The following is an 18,778-nucleotide window of genomic DNA, read 5'->3' as shown; positions in this document are numbered from 1 at the left end:
TTTCTCTGCCAAGGGTACAGGGCTACTTCACCGCATCACTGGGAAGATGGATGGAGCCATGTACCGCACAATCCTGAGGGACAACCTCCTCCCCTCTGCCAGGGATCTGAAAATGGGCTGTGGTTGGGTCTTCCAACATGATAACGACCCTAAACATACAGCAAAGGCAACAAAGGATTGGCTCAAGAAAAATCACATTAAGGTCATGGAGTGGCCCAGCCAGTCGCCAGACCTCAATCCGATCGAAAATCTATGGAGGGAGCTGAAGGTCAGAGTTGCCAAGCGACAGCCCACCAACCTTCATGATTTAGAGAGGATCTGCAAAGAAGAGTGGGCCAAAATTCCCCCTGGTGTGTGTGCTAAACTTGAAATGTCTCACCACTGTGCTTGCAAACAAAGGCTTTGCCACTAAGTATTGAGTGTGTTTGGCAAGAGGGATCAAATACTTATTTTCCTCATTGAAATACAAATTAATTAAAATATATTCTTTAAAATTATATTCTGGATTTTTGTCTTGATATTCTGTCTCTCCATGTTAGAATATATCTACCATTAAAAGTGCAGAAGGATAGTGTCTTTATTAGTGGGCAAACAAAGAAAATCAGCAAGGGATCAAATACTTGGACTCACTGTATATATATATATATATATATATATATATATATATATATATATATATATATATATATATATATATATATATATATATAAATAAAAGGAAGAAATAAATGAAATAAAAAAGTAAAACCAGTAATAAAATAAATAAAATAAAAGGGCTCAAAGGTAAATTATAAAATTAGATAACTAAAAAGACAAAATAATTAAAATAATAAACTAAAAACTAAAACAGGTACAGGCTGTCTGAAGGTGGTTATATATTAAAAGTTTAAAATGATTTAGTGACACCAGTAAGCTGAATTTAAAAGTTTCCTGTAGTGAATTTCAGCTGTCTGGTGCAATATAGCTTAAAGCTCATTTTCCCAGTTCAGTAAAAACTCTAGAAACCTGACAGGAAATCCAGTCACTAGAGTGGGTCTGATAATAACTGTTGTTTATGGAAATCAAAGATGAGATATAAGATGGCATAATGATTGCAGTCCTACACTATATACTGCATTCAAAAATATTTTAATCAAGCATAAATTAGTTGTACACTGAAATATGCTAAACTATTTCTGTTCAAATGTTCAAGAATAAAATTGACCCTGTTGCTTGGGTTGCTTAAATAGGCTAGCTTTTTCATTGCTTTACTGAATCTGGAAAGAGATTAAATTAAGACAAAAATAGATCCCTCCAGATCTCAAATATGTCTAAAACCAAATTCTCAGTTCTGACTTCTTTAACCTCAGAAGTATCTTTTGTCTCATTTTTGTCTAATGCTAATGCTGCCCCACTTTGGCGGTAACAAATGCAATTTGCTTGTAATCAGTATGTTACATTTGATGTGTATCAATTTACCATATGTTTTGCGCTATAAGGTGCACTTAAAATTCTTTAATTTTCCCCAAAATCATCAGTGCACCTGAATGAATTCTACTAGTCAAGTAGTCAGAAACAGTAAACTCACTATGCTGAAGTACAGAGTTATACAGGAGTTTCAGTTTAGACTTCAAGCACAGAGACACAAGACAGTATTAGCATTAGCCGCTAAGCGCTAGCTTTTTAGCCGTTTAAAGGTGAGTATTATTGGGTTGTAGCCTGCAGATAACCCCGACTAGCACTGTTGTCGCAGCATTGGCCTTACTTGCTAACCTAACCACGCTAGCTTTTTCACCATTCAGAGTGTAATCGGCATGTAGCCTGCTTGTTTAAAACAATCTACATGGGGCAAACTGCTAAATAATATTTCCCTGGCTTACCGGAACACTCAGGGTTCCTCACTGAAAATCTGCAAAGCAAGCTTACTTAAAATAAACGGAAGCACTTTACTCACCCAAATAAACAGTTTTCAGGAGAGAAATCTATGTAGATTAACATTCAGCGCTTGTTTGACTTTAAAAGAAAATGTTTTTTTTTTTTTTTTAAGAATTACAGTTTTGTCTACTTAGCTTATCTTAGCTTTAGTTTTCCTTCCAAATTCAGCAGGTCTTTCCACTGGGTGGCGAGACCTGTAAAGCAAAGCAAAGCTAAGTTAAGTAAAGATACTGTTAATGCTAATACTGCTCCAGCAGTGCTAGCTTGGATTAGCAGCAGGCTACAGGCCAATAATACTCATCTCTGAACAGCCAAAGAGCTAGTGCTTCAAGCATTTAGTCGCTAATGCTAATACTGCTGGTGAACAAAACTGAAACTCTTTTATAACCCTGTACTTACAACCTGACTGGAAAAATAGGGCGCACTGGATTATAAGACACACTGACGATTTTTGGTATTTTAGGTGCCACTTATAGTGCGAAAAATACGGTAATTCGTTTGATGATTTGAAGCTGTTAAATGTGACAAATATGTAAGCATAGAAGAAACTGGTGAAAGCACAATATGAGGTTAAACTCTTAGCAGAATATCTTCTCACCATGGTTATTATATTATATTATATTATATGTGTGTGTGTGTGTGTGTGTTTGTTTGTATTTGCAGGTCTTCCAGTTGGTTTTAGATGCTGAGGTGAAACCTGACAGCAGCACAGCCCAGAGATCTCAAACCACCGGCCATCTGCTTCTCACTATGCCAAAGGTACTGGAGTGTATTTTAATATACTGTTAATATAATCTAATAATGCATTATTTCAGTATCTTCCAATATGCTGAAGAAAACGCTAAAACGCTCAGCCAATATGTTCTTATTAAAACTGTCTGGTATGCTGGTTCGAATCCTGTTCATGTAGCTTGCCATTAGCTACCCGAGACCAGACAGAGCACAATTGGCCTTGCTGGCTCTGGTGGATAGATGGCCCTTTTTCCCCCTCATCACTCCGAAGGGTGATGAAAATTAGAGAATATATTTGCAGTGATTTCAACAGATGAAGAAAGCTTAGAGCCAAGAAGGACCCAGAAGACAGATTCCAAGCTGGCTAATTTTCTTCTCAGCGAGTAAGCACTGAGCTTCAGCTAAGGTTCACTAACCATAGCTACAGTAGTTAATAGGTAATTTATTTCAATCACTAGTGGAGGGGCATTTTAATTCTTTTCAATGTTCACATTCATACTCTGTGGTCCACTTGCAGCTAGATTATCAGGGCAGGGAGTATTAAGATAAAGAAATCTGGACTAGTACTGGTTAAGTCATCATGCTAGAACATGATAACGTGAACTGATATCAGTCACAGCAGAGGAGCAGATGAGTCATATGGGTCCACAGTGACCAGTGTGACAGAAATATATGACGAAAAAAACTAAAGTTGCTCTCTATATTAAATAGTAGCTCCAGCTCCGGAGTTTGGATTTTTAGAGAAGTGGGATTTTTTGGAATAATAAACCCCAGTAGGTGAGTAATGTGCAAACAGTAAAAACATTGCATACATTTGCATTCATTTACTAATTAGCTTACAGATAACTTTTCCTCAAAGAATAAAAGCAGGTAAAAGTGCTTAACCAAGGTATTTATCACCAGTTCATTAGTTATTTAATAAATAAAAAAAATACATTGACTTAATTGTTTTTATATTATATAGTTAATTTTATATGAACTAAAAGTAACCTTTTTCACACCACTTTGTCTAAATGACAAACCCTCATAAAATAGACTAAATAAACTGTAATTAATTATCTCTAGTAAAATGAGACCCATCCTATAGTTCTGCATACTGTACCATAATAAATGATACAGTACCCACACAATGAGCCTATTATTAGAGCCTTCTAAATTATATAAAGTGCACTGTGATAACATGAGAGTAACTGCTCCAGTAAGCCTGATATTTGCATTAAATTACTATATTAGGCTCTGCCTCACTCTTACACACAACTCTGTGACTCCTAATTTGCATACTAATTAATTAGTTGCTCCTGTAAAAGAAAAAAAAAAGATTCTGGGAGTCCTGCATACATCACTGACTGTAAAACAAGCAGGTAGCCTGACTAGGCTGTAGACGTTTTGTTCAAAATGAAAAATAGCTTTAGGCTTTACTGAGCGAGATGCTATCACTCCTAAATTCAAGGAAATGGATTAATTGTCACATAAAATACATGTAGTTTTTATGTTTAATGTTTGCTTTTACAACCAAAAATATGCATTGTATTTAGCTTTGTGCTAACATAAAATGTACCAGAAATGGACTAAATCTTTATATGTGTGAATGAAATGAGGACAGAAAATTATTACAGTATTAAAGTAAACGGATACGCTTATTGATGGAAACTGTTTTAAGAGTTCAGAAATTAAAATTTGGTGGAATAACCCTGGTTTTTAATCACAGTTTGTATGTATATTGGCATGTTATCCTCCACCAGTCTTACACACTGCTTTTGTATAACTTTATGTCTTTACTCCTGGTGCAAAAATTCAAGCAGTTCAGTTTGGTTTGATGGCTTGTGATCATCCATCTTCCTCTTGATTATATTAGGTAAAATAAAAGAAACTCATTTTTAAGTGGTCTCTTTTTTTCCAGAGTTGTATATATCAGGTGCTTGAATGGCTGTCCCAATTCAAGGGTTAGGGGTACAAAATAGAAAAGAGAAACTTTCTTAAAGGCATAGGACAAATCTGTTTGCCTCATGGGCACATGTGGGGGTCAGAATACCTACTGGTTGAACGGAGATCAGATTTATAATAATCTATAATTTATATAAATAAAATTGAATTAAATTGAATTGAATTATAAATACTTACTTCACCTAATGAAATGCAAATTCATTTATATCCTAAATTTAACATTTTTGTTCTGAATTTTTTGTTGATATTCTGTCTCTTTCTGTTAAAATAAACCTACCATAAAATGAAAGTCTGTTCATTTCTTTGTAAGTAGGTAAACATACAAAATCAGCAGGGGATCAAATAATTATTTTCCCCACTGTTGGTCAATTCGTTGTTCACATCTTCAGCCATGATGAAATCCTCTATTTATATGCATATTTCTGTTTATTCAGGCACATGGAGAGATTAAAATAAAGAAAACCATACATAAATCATCCACTGGTAAAAGCAGCAACAGCAGTATGGAGGAAAAGGCCAGGTAAGCAAGCATTCTGTATTTTTATTCCTGCTCTGCACAGGTGCTGCTTTATATCTGAAGGTTTTATGAGTCCATTGTGATGGAACTGAAGAGCAGTGTGATAAAACAGTATCTCAAAGTGACATCTCTACAAATGATTAGCAATTGTTGGTCATGTTGATTGACTAATATTCTTCTACCGTATTTTTCGCACTATAAGGCACACCTAAAATCCCATAATTTTCCTAAAAATTATTAGTGCGCCTAATAATCTGGTATTAAACGCACTAACCGCTAGCTCTTTGGCTGTCCAGAGTTAAGTATTATCGGCCTTTAGCCTGCTGTTAACCCCAGGTAGCCTTGCTGGAGCAGCTTTAGCATTAGCTGCTATCGGCACTAAGCGTTAGCTCTTTGGCCATTCGGAGGTGAGTATTATCGGCCTGCAGCCTGCTGCTAACCCCAGCTAGCACTGTTGGAGCAGCATTAGCATTACCGCTAGCAGTAAGCCGCTAATGCTAATGCTCCAGCTTTAGTGGAAATCTGAAAATTGAAGCTTACTGTAAATGAACAGAAGCGCTTTACACCCAAATAAACAGTGTTCACAGAAATCTGTGTAGATTAACATCCAGCGTCTGACTCGTCTGAATTATTTTTTATTTAAAGAATTAGAGTTTTGTTTAATTAATTTAGCTTAGCTTTACAGGCACCAAGACCTGCTAGAGTCTTGAATTAGAAGGAAAACATTGCGACTCCCCTGTGCCTTACTTGAGTCGATAAAAATGCGCCTTATAATCTGGTGCGCCTTACATATAAAAAATAGACCAGAAAATAAATGTTTATTGGTAGTGTGCCTTATAATCAGGTGCACCTTATAGTGCGAGAAATACAGTAATTCAACTCGTTTCAGTGTTAGTTAGTGAAAAAAAGGAGAAATTATTTTTTGCGAGATTTTACCCATAAGTACCATATAAAAGTCACAGAAAATGACATTGTTAATAATAAAATTGGCTTAATTTCTTGCTCCCCCTTTGAGTTCCATTAGTTCTGTGCAGTACTGAAATTTTCACTAGTGTTTATTTGGGTCTTTATTTGAGCTTTGTGTGTAAGAGTTGGGTTTTTAATGTTTGATGACTTTGTCTAGTGTGTTTGGCAGTGAGAGCTGCTGTCAGTAGAGTTGGAGTTGGCAGTAGACAGGTATTTTCTCTGCCATTTTTTTTCCCAAAGACTAAATCTGGAGTCTGCTTTATTAAGCAGGCCAGCTCGGCCAACTTCAAGCTTAGTTTGATCTAACTGTGGATTTTCTCTTACTATGGTGGATCGTTTTTACCAACATTCATCACCAACTTACATTGCGTTTTTAGATTACAAACAGCTTTTGGGCTGATTAAGTTAATGTTTCTGAAGGAGATGACTTCCTTTCTGTTCCTTTTAAGGTCACTCTTTATCTTTATGACCTTTGTGGTGTCAGTTACCACAACATACTTTTCAACAGGGGAAATTGCGCTGCAAATGCCCCTGGAAATCAATCATGGGAAACAACTTGCTGTGTGTGGGCAAGCATTCTCCTTCTGAAAAGGAGGCAATGCATGTGGCTGCAGGATGTCCTGCATAGGGCTGGGTATCGAAATTCAACAATCATTTAAAAAAAAAAGTTGGTGCCTGTTTTTGATGCTTTGCATGAAACTTCCTCACTCGCACAGTTTCCTCTCTCACTCTCTTTCTTGCTCACTTGCTTTCTCTCGCGCAAATTATAATCAATGTTTAAGTTATTGGCACCACTAATATAAATATATTTGAATTTTGCCAATCTAATGCTGATATTTTTATATCCAGCATTATGCTTAAATAAAAGATTTATAGTTTTAAGCAGTATATAAAGCACCACAAACATGCTCATTGTTTGATCCAAAATCCAAAAAATGGAAACCTCTCCTGGTGACAGTATGAGAATGAGATTACTCGTGTCGGCTGTTAAATAAATATGCTGTGTGAGAATAATTATTATTTTTTGGTTGCAATTTAAAAAAGGTATCAAAAAAGTATTGTTTGAGTATAGTATCAAATTCAGGGTGGCGTATCAGATTATCAAATTTTTTAAACAATACCCACATATGACCACAGCGAACAGAGAACATTTTAAGAACATTTAGCTACTGTCATGCTGGCCAGACACATGACAGACACTTGCAGATACAAGTCACACACTTTATTTACAAAGGGTTTAGGCTTACAAAAGTAGTTAGGGGCAGGCAGAGTCAGTTACAAAATGGCAGCAAATATAAACAACATACAGAGATCAGTTCAAAAACAGCGTTGTGCACGGTAAATCAAAAATACAAAAATGGGCGGCAATGTAAAAAAAACATTAGAGAGGACAAGGCAGAAATCCAGAGTTGGAGACAAAAATTAGTCCATTAGAGTTCCAAACATAACCTGGATACATTTCCTTCCATAGCATTCAAGGTTTCTCATTCAGGACACCACTTCAAATTAAGATGATGGTTGCTGGCTGACAGATGACCTAGGTGGCAGGCAATTAGCCCCCCCCCCCCCCCAACAAAGTCTGTCAATTGTGCAAAATGTCATAAGCCCTATACGGACGGGATTAGTTTCTTAGGGGGGATGTCTGTGAAAAATAGTGATAAAACTCCTGCATCCGGACTGCAGTTGAAAAAAACAGGAGGACCAGTGAGTTCTTAGGCTTTTTTCTCTGTCACATGACATCGCGTTCAGTAGCTCCTCCATTTCCACATGCTGTTGTGTTTCCCTGGATCTCCCTGGAAACGTATGCCCAGTGTGTAATTATGGTGTGTGGCAGTGGACAAATAGCTATTTTATTAAATGTGAGGGGATGAAACTCAGAGATGTGCGTCTGGAGGGTACTAAAATTACTGGAGGACCACAGAGTTCTGTGATTTTTATGAGAGAAAATGACCCCAGAACCCCCTGAGAAACTAATCCCATCTAGATAGGGCTTTTCACTGTGTTGCAGAGATACAGCATTTCCAGCAGTCAGTGATCTCTCACCAAGAGGTACACTTCTCAAAATTTAACCTCTAGTCTAGTCTGTAGTAGTAGTTTAGAGGATGGATTGGGTTACAATGTAGTTTTCAGTGTTTAGATTCAGCAGAATTTGTCATGATGAAACATGAAAGGACACACATGCCCTGTCCTTTCTCATCTTGTGTAGTTTATGATCAGTTTTACTGTTATTTTTTACTGAAGGCCCAACTATTGGATTTGATGGGAAAAGCATCTGCAGAAGGTCTTCTAGTTTATGGGCAAAATGTAGCACACACGTTACGGATAACCCTGACGAGGACAACACTTTGAAACTGTGTGTGTGTGTGTGTACATTTGTGTTAGGTGGGATTTTTATAAGATTCATAAGCTCCTTTGACCCTAATAAAGGCTGCCTGGCCTTCGTGTGTGATTACTGGAACTGATAACAGAAGCTCAGTGATAAATGCTCATGTTTCATGGGAGTGAGATTAGAAAGCACCGCTGCTTTGGTGCTTTGGAACATGTTCTGCCCCATCCACACCACCCCCACCACACACACACACACACACACACACACATACAGCAGATATGAAGAGTGCTACTGAGTCATGACTACACATCTTATCCTCTCTTTATATAACGTACACCCTCTTTCGCTCTGTTTTTCTTTCGCTGTCTTTTTCTGTTTTGCTGTGCTTTTTTTTTTTTGCTCTCTGTCTTGCACACCCTCGTCTTTCTCTCATGCAGGCTTTCTCTCTCTCATCCTCTCTGCTCAGCAGTTCACTGTGGGAGGTCTAGACCGGTCACCTTCACTCCAGTGCTGAAATATAGCAGGCAATATGTGTGTGTGTGTCTGTTTGTGTGTGAGAGAGAGAGAAAGAGAGAGATAGAGATGGGAGGAAGAGAGAGGGGGGTTCATTTGAATTGATATAACTATTTATTTACGCCTCTTCATCTAATTAGCACTCTGCACTGCTCTACTTTCCTGTAGACAGGCTGTGGGCACTTTGAAACCGGAATTTTGTTATGGCTTTCTTCTGTTCTGTGGGAGTCATGCCATGTAGCAGAGCATGCATTGTGTATACTTATTGACTAAAATAAAATTACGCACCATGGATTGCTGCAATGCTCTTAAATGTCTTATAAACTATATATATATATTATACCCTTATATACAGTGGTGTATATAATAAGACAAAGATGATCGAAGAACGTTTTAAATTATGATTTAATTTTTTTAAGAAAAAAAAACTATCCAAACCAATCTAGCTCTGTGTGAAAAATTGGCGGCAACAACTGCAATTTAGCTTTAATGATAACTGGCAATGAGGATTGTCTGGTAGAGAGCAGAGTTCCTGGTTCCATCTATTCTAGCAAGTTGTTCAGACCCTGAAGCAGCAAAGCAGCCCCAGACCATCACACTACCACGTTCAGTATGATGTTCTTTTTCTGAAATTATGTGTTAGATTTATGCCAGATGTAACGGGACACACATCTTCTAAAAAGTTCCACTTTTGTCACTTCAGTCCAAAAAATATTTACTAGCTCTCACTGTGGTTCTCTTGAGTCCCAAAGCTTTAGAAATGACTTTGTAACCTTTTCCAGACTGATAGATGATCAATAATGTTGTTTTCGCATCTGTTCTTGAATTTCTTCAGATCAGGAAATAATGTGGCCCATTTGCCCTCTATCAAGGTTGTTTGTCAGTCAGCCACTGTCACCTTTATTTGGAATGGTATTGTCAATGGAGGCAAATTCAGATTCTGTTTCGGATCTGAAGACAGCCGTGTTTGAATATACAGGCCTTCTTCCCTTCATTTTGATCTGGAGTGCCATCACATTACACAACACACATTCACCCCTAGTAGTGATATGAGTTCAGTGACATGTGCAGGACATCCTGGAGCCACATGTTATGCCTCTCACGGTATGGCTTTCAACTAACATTTTTCAGCAGGATAATGTTCAACAATAACACTTTTTTATTTGCCTGGTTGGGACCAACTGAAACGCCAGGTTCAGTAACCTGTGAGCATACAGGATCTACAGGCACAACTGCAACAAACATCTGTGCTGCAGGATACCATACAGAACCTGTATACCTCCATACACAACCATATCTCAGCTTGTATTTAGGCTGGAGGCATCCAACAGGGTACTAGATTCTTGTTTCAGTTGTACAGTTTTCCACAATAAACAACATCTACAGCTCTGTAAAAAAAATAAGAGACCACTTCAGTTTCTGAGTCAGTTTCTCTGATTTTGCTATTTATAGGTATATGTTTGAGTAAAATGAATATTTTTGTTTTATTCTATATATTACAGACAACATTTCTCCCACATTTCAAATAAAAATATTGTAATTTACAGCATTTATTTGCAGAAAATGAGAAATGGCTGACATAACAAGTAATGCAAAGAAAAGAAGTTCATATTCATAAAGTTGTAAGAGTTTAGAAATCATTATTTGGTGGAATAACCCTGGTTTTTAATCACAGTTTTCTTGCATCTTGGCATGTTCTCCTCCACCAGTCTTACACACTGCTTTTGGATAACATTATACAACTCCTGGTGCAAAACTTCAAGTAGTTCAGTTTGGTTTGATGGCTTGTGATCACCCATCTTCCTCTTGATTATATTCCAGAAGTTTTCAATTTGGTAAAATCAAAGAAACTCGTAATTTTTAGTGGTCTTGTATTTTTTTCCAGAGCTGTATATAGATAAGATAGAAAAGATCTTCATGTCTGTGTTAGGCCTCCCAAGAAATTTGAGCTGTCTAATCGCTTTTACCATGGTCTATGACCATAATTGGCTTAGTTCTCGACCATATTTAGAAAAGACCTGGTAATGTCAGTTTCAAAGCTTTATTAACGCTCTGACTCCCCAGACCTTGCCCCACAGTCAGCATCCATGAGCTCTTCTAGCTCTAGTTTCCTGTATTTTTAAGTATTAAAATAATTGAAACCCACAAAGCAAGCTATTAGAAGATAGAGTATTTTCGGTAGCCATTTCCTCAGGTTGTAATGTAATTAAGAAATGGCAGTTAACAGGAACATTGGAGGTTAAATTGAGGTCTGGAAGACCAAGACAACTTTCAAAGTGAACTGCTGGTAGTATTTCTTGGAAGGCAATTCAGAACCCTCATTTACTTGCAAAAGACCTTCAGGGAGATTTATAACACTTTGGAGTGATGGTGCACTGCTCTACTTTGCAGCAAAGCCTGCACAAATATGACCTTCATGGAAAAGTCTGTAGACAAATGTCAAAGGATCAACAAGTCAGATGCATAACAGAACGCTGTATCAATAGCTCACTTACAAGATATCACCTCACAACTTATACAGGTGTGGGCGTTCTCAAGCTCTCTCCTGAATAACATTTCATGATCCTTTTACATACTGCTATTCCATTACTTTAGGCATGCCAGCATATAAAAGCTTGTTTTCTGCTTGGGTGGTTTTCAGCCAATTTTAATTTAAACCATAAAATTACAAACATCAACACAGCAACACTGAGCTCGGCACGCTGCTAGCTGCACTACGTAACTTTGGTTAAGTGAAATTTTGGACACCTATCGCCCGTAGTAACTCTTTTACACTCATATAACCCAAGCAATATTAATGTAAAAATCTGTAATATTACTCTTTTTGCTTATTTTTATTATTTCAACAACAGTTGTTTTTGTCTTAGCTTGTCCAGAAATGCATGTGTAAAACATGTTCTGTAGGGGTGACTCTGAAGAACACTTCCTGACTGTAGAGAGAGCTAAAATAAAAATGCTGCTTTACAATACTAGGTCAACATAGTATGTGAATTAGAGCTTAGATTCTCTGCCCGAACCCGACTCAACCTGAGGCCCGACCCGAACTTGGGCGGGGTCAGACCGAGATTTCCCACCGCTTTCCTCGAGCTGGGTCAGGTAGAGCTGTGACGTACGTGTCTGTTTGAATGCTTATTTTATTTTATTTTATTTTTTATAATTTAATTTATAATTTTTTCCCATTTTCTTCCCAATTTACATGGCCAATTACCCAACCCACTCATTAGGACTCCCCCTATCACTAGTAATCTCCCAAACACACCAGGAGGGTGAAGACTAACACATGCTTCCTCCAATACATGTGAAGTCAGCCACCGCTTCTTTTCAAGCTGCTGCTGATGCAGCATTGCCGTGCAGCCAGCACGCTTGGAGGAAAGCGCAGCGACTCGGCTCCGATACATCAGCTCACAGACGCCCTGTGCTGCAGAAATAACCGTAGAAGGGAACCCACCCGGAGGGAGCAGGGCCAATTGTGCCCGGCCAATCTGAGCGCCGGCAGCTTGATGGCAAAGCTGCATGAGCGGGGGTTCGAACCTGCGACCTCCTGCTCATGGTGGCAGCGCATTAGACTGCTGGACCACTCGGTGCCCCCCGCTTATTTTATTTTAAATAAAGCTTTGGTGCATATAAAGCATGTGAGCTTCTCCACTTGTCTGCATTTGACTTGCAGCGCTGTGTGTATCTGTTTTTTAAAAAACATTGTTCTTAAATAATACAACTATGCTTCTTCAGTGTTGCATCACTTGAGTAGATTGGCTCATGAGTAGATATGTCTGCATACTTGGTTATGGGCTTGGCCACCCCTGGCACCCATAGAAGCTCCACTGAATGTAGGAATCTTTTGTAAAAGTATTTACACGTATCTGTGTGTGTGTGTGTGTGTGTGTGTGTGTGTGTGTGTGTGTGTGTGTGTGGGACGCATGTCCGTGTGTCCTTCAGCTGGCTTTATTAGCTCAGACTGGAGGCCATCATTTTCACACACATTACGCCTGCAATAAAAATGCTAATACAGTGTTAATAAAATGGGAAGGAAATTTGCACAGTCACCTGCAACCTGACCTCTGCCACACACACACACACACACACACACACACACTCACTCACACATTCACACACATACACGCCCATGCTGTATATCTGTGTACCTCTCTGCCAGATCCAACAGTGATTAAGAGCTATTGCTGCTGTCTTAGTAAAGTAAATTAAGTGTGTATGTGTGTGTGTGTGTGTGTGTGTGTGTGTACCACTGGCTCAGGAGGTAGAATGTCACTGGGTGTTATCAGTAATATGGAAGCCAATCAGGGCCCAGCAGCAGGCCTAATTTAATTCCTGTTGATTTATTTTAAAAGCCAACAGTCCAAGATACACCAGCCCTGCAACAGATACACTAATTTAGAAAGAGAGAGAGAGAGAGAGAGAGAGACAGAAGAAGGAGGGTTAGATGCCTGCTAAACATAAACTGTTAAAGAATAGAAGAAACAGATAGAAAAACACATTGAATTCACACTCTTTGAGCCAAGAATTTGCAATTAAGCAAATTAAAATTACAATTAATTTAGATCATTTTTAAAAAATCAGCATGGGCAATGTTTAGACACAGTTTAAGGAGTGTGCGATGATTTACGTGTTAAACCTGTATCTGTAAATCCTATATCTGTTAAACTATGTATTTAAATGAGAATTTACTTTTGGTGTAGTAAAACATGATAAAGAATACCCACCTTTGTTGAATAGCTCACCTCCACTCTCCAGCAGCTTTCTGAGATCCAGGAATTTTGCCTTTTTTGCCCAACACTCTTTAACGGCCGCTTCAGCTCATCCGCATGCCCCTGATAAATAGCTTTTTTGCACCGGTATCCAGGCTCAAAGTAGCTCCACACCTCATTGGTACAATCCAGAGAGCCCTGACATATAAAATGAGATATTAATAATTTTATACAAGGCATTAATAACTTTAATAACTGGATAACAGTGTAAAAACCTATTCATCTGCAGGGGCAAGTGGATGCCCCGAAGTGTTCTTTGTAAAGAGTGCTGGGCAAAAAGCACAAAATTACTGGATCTCAGAAAGCTGCGAGAGAGCAGAGGTGTGCTATTCAACTGTTTTATCATGTTTTACTACACCAGAGTTCTCCTTTAAAGCAGCGTTATGGGTTTTCTTTTTTCATAATTTTATTTCAAATTCTTCCCCATTTTCTCCCCAATTTTGCTCAGCCAATTACCCAACCCACTCATTAGGACACCTATCACTATTGATGCCCCAACACACCAGGAGGGTAAAGACTAACACATGCTTCCTCCGATACATGTGAAGCCAGCCACTGCCTCTTGTCAAGCAGCTGCTGATGCATCACAGCCGTGCTTGAGGGAAAGTGCAGCAACTCAGTTCCGCTACATCAGTTCACAGACGCTTGAGGTGGGTAGAGAGCGCGCCAATTGTGCAGGGTCAATTGTGCTCCCTCTGAGCTCCGGCAGCTTGATGGCAAAGCTGCATGAGCGGTGGTTTAAACCTGCAACCTCCCGCTCATAGTGGCAGCGCTTTAAACCACTGGACCACTCGGCGCCTTGCATTACGTGTTTTCTGCCAGTAGATGTCACACTAGAGCACCATTTTCTCAAACTAAAACTAAAGCTTTGTATTCTGCCACGCCTCCCTTATCCTGTTTATGTGCTCCAACCATCCGAATCTGGTTGATGTATCTGTTATTGCTGGCTGTTAGCATTGTGGCTAACTTGCTCTAACCTTGCCAAACCTGTGTCTGCAGCTGGGTCTGTTAGCATTGTGGCTTCAACCATGCCAAGCTGGGCTGTTAACATTGCGGCTGTCCTGCTCCAAAATTCCAAACTTTCGGGCAATGTATTGTTTCAACTTTTTGTTATTTGATTTAATGCATTAATTTGCTTAGATTTTTTAAAGAATATTTGGATGGTTGCTTTTATCTGATCACTTAGTGCTGCACTCTATCATCTTGCTTACACAATGCTGTGTGGGAGGTCACTGTCTTGTTTCTTGAGGAGGGCCTACATTTTCACAGGGCGAGGCTAAATTAGTGGTAATGAACTTGATAGTGCAAAAATTGTTTAAGCAATAATACATGAGCAGGGGTGCTATAACATGTCATATTGGCACTGCTGTGATGTGGTTGAAGGCACGCGTCTTTGTCTGCGCCGCCTACTGGAGACATGGCATTTCTGCACTGTGCCTATAGGATCCAGCGCCTCCCAGTGGTGTTTAATGATATCGCATCTGGTTGGTAAGCACTGCATCGTTGCTAGATTATCTGTATGTGGCGGAGTAATACATGGAGAGCTTCGGTTACAGTGCATTATCGGCTAATATTGTCACTAATAAAACTCCTCTCAGCCAATCAAATTACAGGGAAGGAACTAACTGTGGTATAATTATATTTGACTTATGATCAAGTCATCACCCAAATTATACTTATGCCCAGAAATACCCAATAATAAAATATTTTTATCCATTACTTTGGAATATTGTAGCTCTTTTGCACAGACAAAACATGCAATTTAGCTATACAAATATTGACTATAGAGCTGCATTTGTTGTGTCCGCTGCATATTGCAGGCTCTCTGACCTTTGTGTATTAACAGGAATTTTTCATCTCACAGTGACCTCAGTGAACCCCATCTCCTCTTTTTTTTATTTCTCTTTCCCTCTACAGGGTGAATTCTACTCATGAGAGGTTAGAAGTTGATCCCACCAAATGCTCATCTGTAGACCTGGCCAACATCGTCCCAAAAGAACAGCAGACCACCCACGGTCCCCTGCAGTTCTCTCATAGACTACAGTTCTGTGGCATCCAGGAGAAGCCCCTTTCCAAGGAGTTTGTGGATGACCCAGAGGTTCCCCTACTTATCTGACAGAGACAGAGAGATAAGAGGAGGATGAGCATCATAGTATTTTTTTATTATTATATTACATTTATAAAGACACTACAAAATGACACCACAAAGTAACTTGAAATTCTCCATGAAATGCACCAATTCCATATTTAACTGTACAGTTTATAGTGACGAATGAGAAAAAGCTGATTAGATCTTATAAGATAATAAATGACCTATACTCTTTGAATTGTTGTCAGTTTGCTTGCTTTACCTTAATGTTTGTAACATTGACAAATTGTCTGTTATTGTGCTCTAGATTCAGCGCTTTTCTCAACAGTTTTAGCATTAATAACCAACAAATCTTTTAGCTTCTCCTGATTTTGCTTCTCTAGCCAACAGGTCTTTCAGCCACAGCGGTTTTAGCAATGGTAGCCAACAAACCTTTTAGCTTCTGCTGATTTAGCTTCGTTAGCCCACATGTCTTTTAGCTTTAGCTGCATTAGCATTGATAGCTAACAGGTATTTTAGCTTCTCCTAATTTAACTTTGCTAGGCAACACGTCTTTTAGCTACAGCTGTTTTAGCTTTGCTATCTAACTGGTTTTGTATCTGCATCTGTTTTAGCATTGGTAGCCGACAAATTGTATTTCAGTCTGTGTTTGTCGGTCTTTGCACCTTCCCCTGTTGTTTTGTCAATCCATGTTTCATCTTGGTATTTACCCTGTGTTTATCTCTTGTTTGATTCTTGTTTATGTCTTGTTTATTCCTTTGTTTATTCTTCCTTGTCCTGTTAAGTTTATTTTCTGTCTAGTTTAGTTCCTCGTTTGTTTTTTTTTGTTATTAAATAAATCCACCTTACCTGCATGTACGTCTGCCTCCACGTCTCCTTGCCAGGCACACCCTGACACACTTATAACAAGGAAAATACTTTCTTTGGTCGCTTGTTCCGCCATCTTTCCAGTGATTCTCATACTCCTCCATTTAAAGTGTGCATCAAAAAATCTCAGTTTGAAGGGCTAACGAATCCTATTTCTTCCCCCTACCTCTTGGGCCTGAATAGAGGGATTTATTATGATCATTACAGATACTTTACTTTAAATATACCAAGTAGTCATGCAACAATGAAAAAAAATCCTGTGTATCACAGAACTCTCAATCGAATTGGACAGTGTGCTCATGGCAAGGCAATGTGAATTATGGGTAATGGGGTAAATACCAAACAGTATTTCTTCTTGTATTATAGCTCTTATTTTCAATTCACTTAGGCACTTAAACAGGCAGAGCTCAGGCAACATTATAAATGTCGATTTGATTGACTTTTACTGTGGTCACATACAAATCAGTGGTGGTAAAGAGACAGTGCTCATCTGCTGAATCATCACCTGGTGTGATAAAGCTGTAATAACTGAGCCTGTGAATCTACTTATGAATTAGACGATTATTAAAGCAAATTCAGTCCTCTGATGTGTGTGTGTGTGTGTGTGTGTGTGTAGGTAGGTAACAGATAATGGATGCAGGCGACTCCTGTTTCAGGTGCTGACATCTGCATGGCATCCATCTTCTTTACACAAGTAGTGATTCATAGGGGGCTTGTATTACACACACACACACACACGGGTCCTACGTCACCCATATACAGTGGTATGAAAAGGCACCCCTGATCTTTTTAATTATTTTCTTTTATAAATCATTGGTTGTTCAGATCAGCAATTTCAGTTAAACATATCATATAGCAGATGAACACAGATATATTTGAGAAGTGAAATGAAGTTTATAGGATTTACAGAAAGTGTGAATTAATTATTTAAACTAAATTAGACAGATGCATAAATTTGGGCACCCTTGTCAGTTTATTGATTTTAATACCTTTAGCACTAATTACTGGAACACAAAATGTGATAGTTTGATAAGCTCATTGACCCTACATTTATACAGGTGAATCCAGTTAATGATGAAGAGTTAAGGTGGCTAATTGCAAGTTTTTTCCCTCTTTGCATCTTCTCTTAAGAGTGGAAACATTAGAGCCTTAAAACACAACTCTCAAATGACCTGAAAACAAAGATTGTTCAACATCATGGTTTAGAGGAAGGATATAAAAAGCTCAATAATCTCAGAGATTTCAGCTGCAGTTTCCACTGTGAGGAACAGAGTGAAGAAAATGGAAGAACCCCAGGCACAGTTCTAGTTAAGACCTGAAGTGGCAGAACAAGAAAAATCTCAGATAATCAGAGTAGAAGGATGGTGAGAACAGTCATAGTCAATCAATCCACAGAGCTCCAAGGATCTACATTATCATCATCTTACTGCAGATGGAGTCAGTGTGCAGCGTTTAGCTATTCAGCTCACTTTGCACAAGGAGAAGCTGTATGGGAGAGTAATTAATGCAGAAGAAGCCTTTTCTGAGCACACGCCACAAACAGAGGCGCTTGAGGTATGCTGAAGCTGAAGCACATTTGAACAAACCAAAACAAAACTTCAATTTGGAATAAGGTTCTGTGGACAGATGAAGCTAAAATTGAGTTTTTTTGAGGGCGGTTATTTTTGCATGGTGGAAAAAGAACACAGCATTCCAGGACAAACGCTTTCCACCCACAGTACAATTTGGTGCCGTTTGCATCATGCTGTGAATAGGTGATGGGCACATAATGGATAATGGAGAGGTAAAGCTAATGTAGAAACAGGTTCTGAGTTATGAGTGTGAGTAGGTGATGGGCACATCAGTGTTAATGTGTAAATGGCAACATCAGGAACATGACATCTCGATACATGTGAAAGAGATAGATACAGAGAAAGAAAAAAGATATTAAAATTGAGATTTTAGAACTCTACTGAGTAGTGAAACAGCATTTGATGATGATATCGTCACAGTCCAATGAAAAAGATGTTTCAAACGAGATACAAAGCCTTCTTAGCTTTCAGTGGAGGTCAGTGTAAAATGAGTTTTGACACATGGGGTGTGTCTTGGAGTTTGGAGCTACTTTGAGCTTGATAATGGTGTAAAAATAGTGATTTCTTTGTGTG

At 38.6% G+C, this 18,778-nt stretch overlaps 1 protein-coding gene across 1 annotated transcript in view; it reads left to right on the top strand.

Moving 5' to 3' along the window:
- Positions 1–16,625, top strand: part of dnaaf11 (dynein axonemal assembly factor 11) — a 29,648-nt gene extending 13,023 nt beyond the window's left edge. Inside the window, exons 10-12 of the mRNA XM_022679249.2 lie at positions 2,578–2,673; positions 5,025–5,110; positions 15,596–16,625. Of these exons, the coding sequence (XP_022534970.2) occupies positions 2,578–2,673; positions 5,025–5,110; positions 15,596–15,794 (381 nt within the window). The 3' untranslated portion in view covers positions 15,795–16,625. The remainder of the gene's footprint in view (positions 1–2,577; positions 2,674–5,024; positions 5,111–15,595) is intronic.
- Positions 16,626–18,778: the final 2,153 nt, after the last annotated feature.

Source organism: Astyanax mexicanus, chromosome 4 (assembly GCF_023375975.1).
Source record: "Astyanax mexicanus isolate ESR-SI-001 chromosome 4, AstMex3_surface, whole genome shotgun sequence".
Classification (NCBI taxonomy): domain Eukaryota; kingdom Metazoa; phylum Chordata; class Actinopteri; order Characiformes; family Acestrorhamphidae; genus Astyanax; species Astyanax mexicanus.
This window is presented reverse-complemented; position numbering and strand designations above follow the sequence as displayed.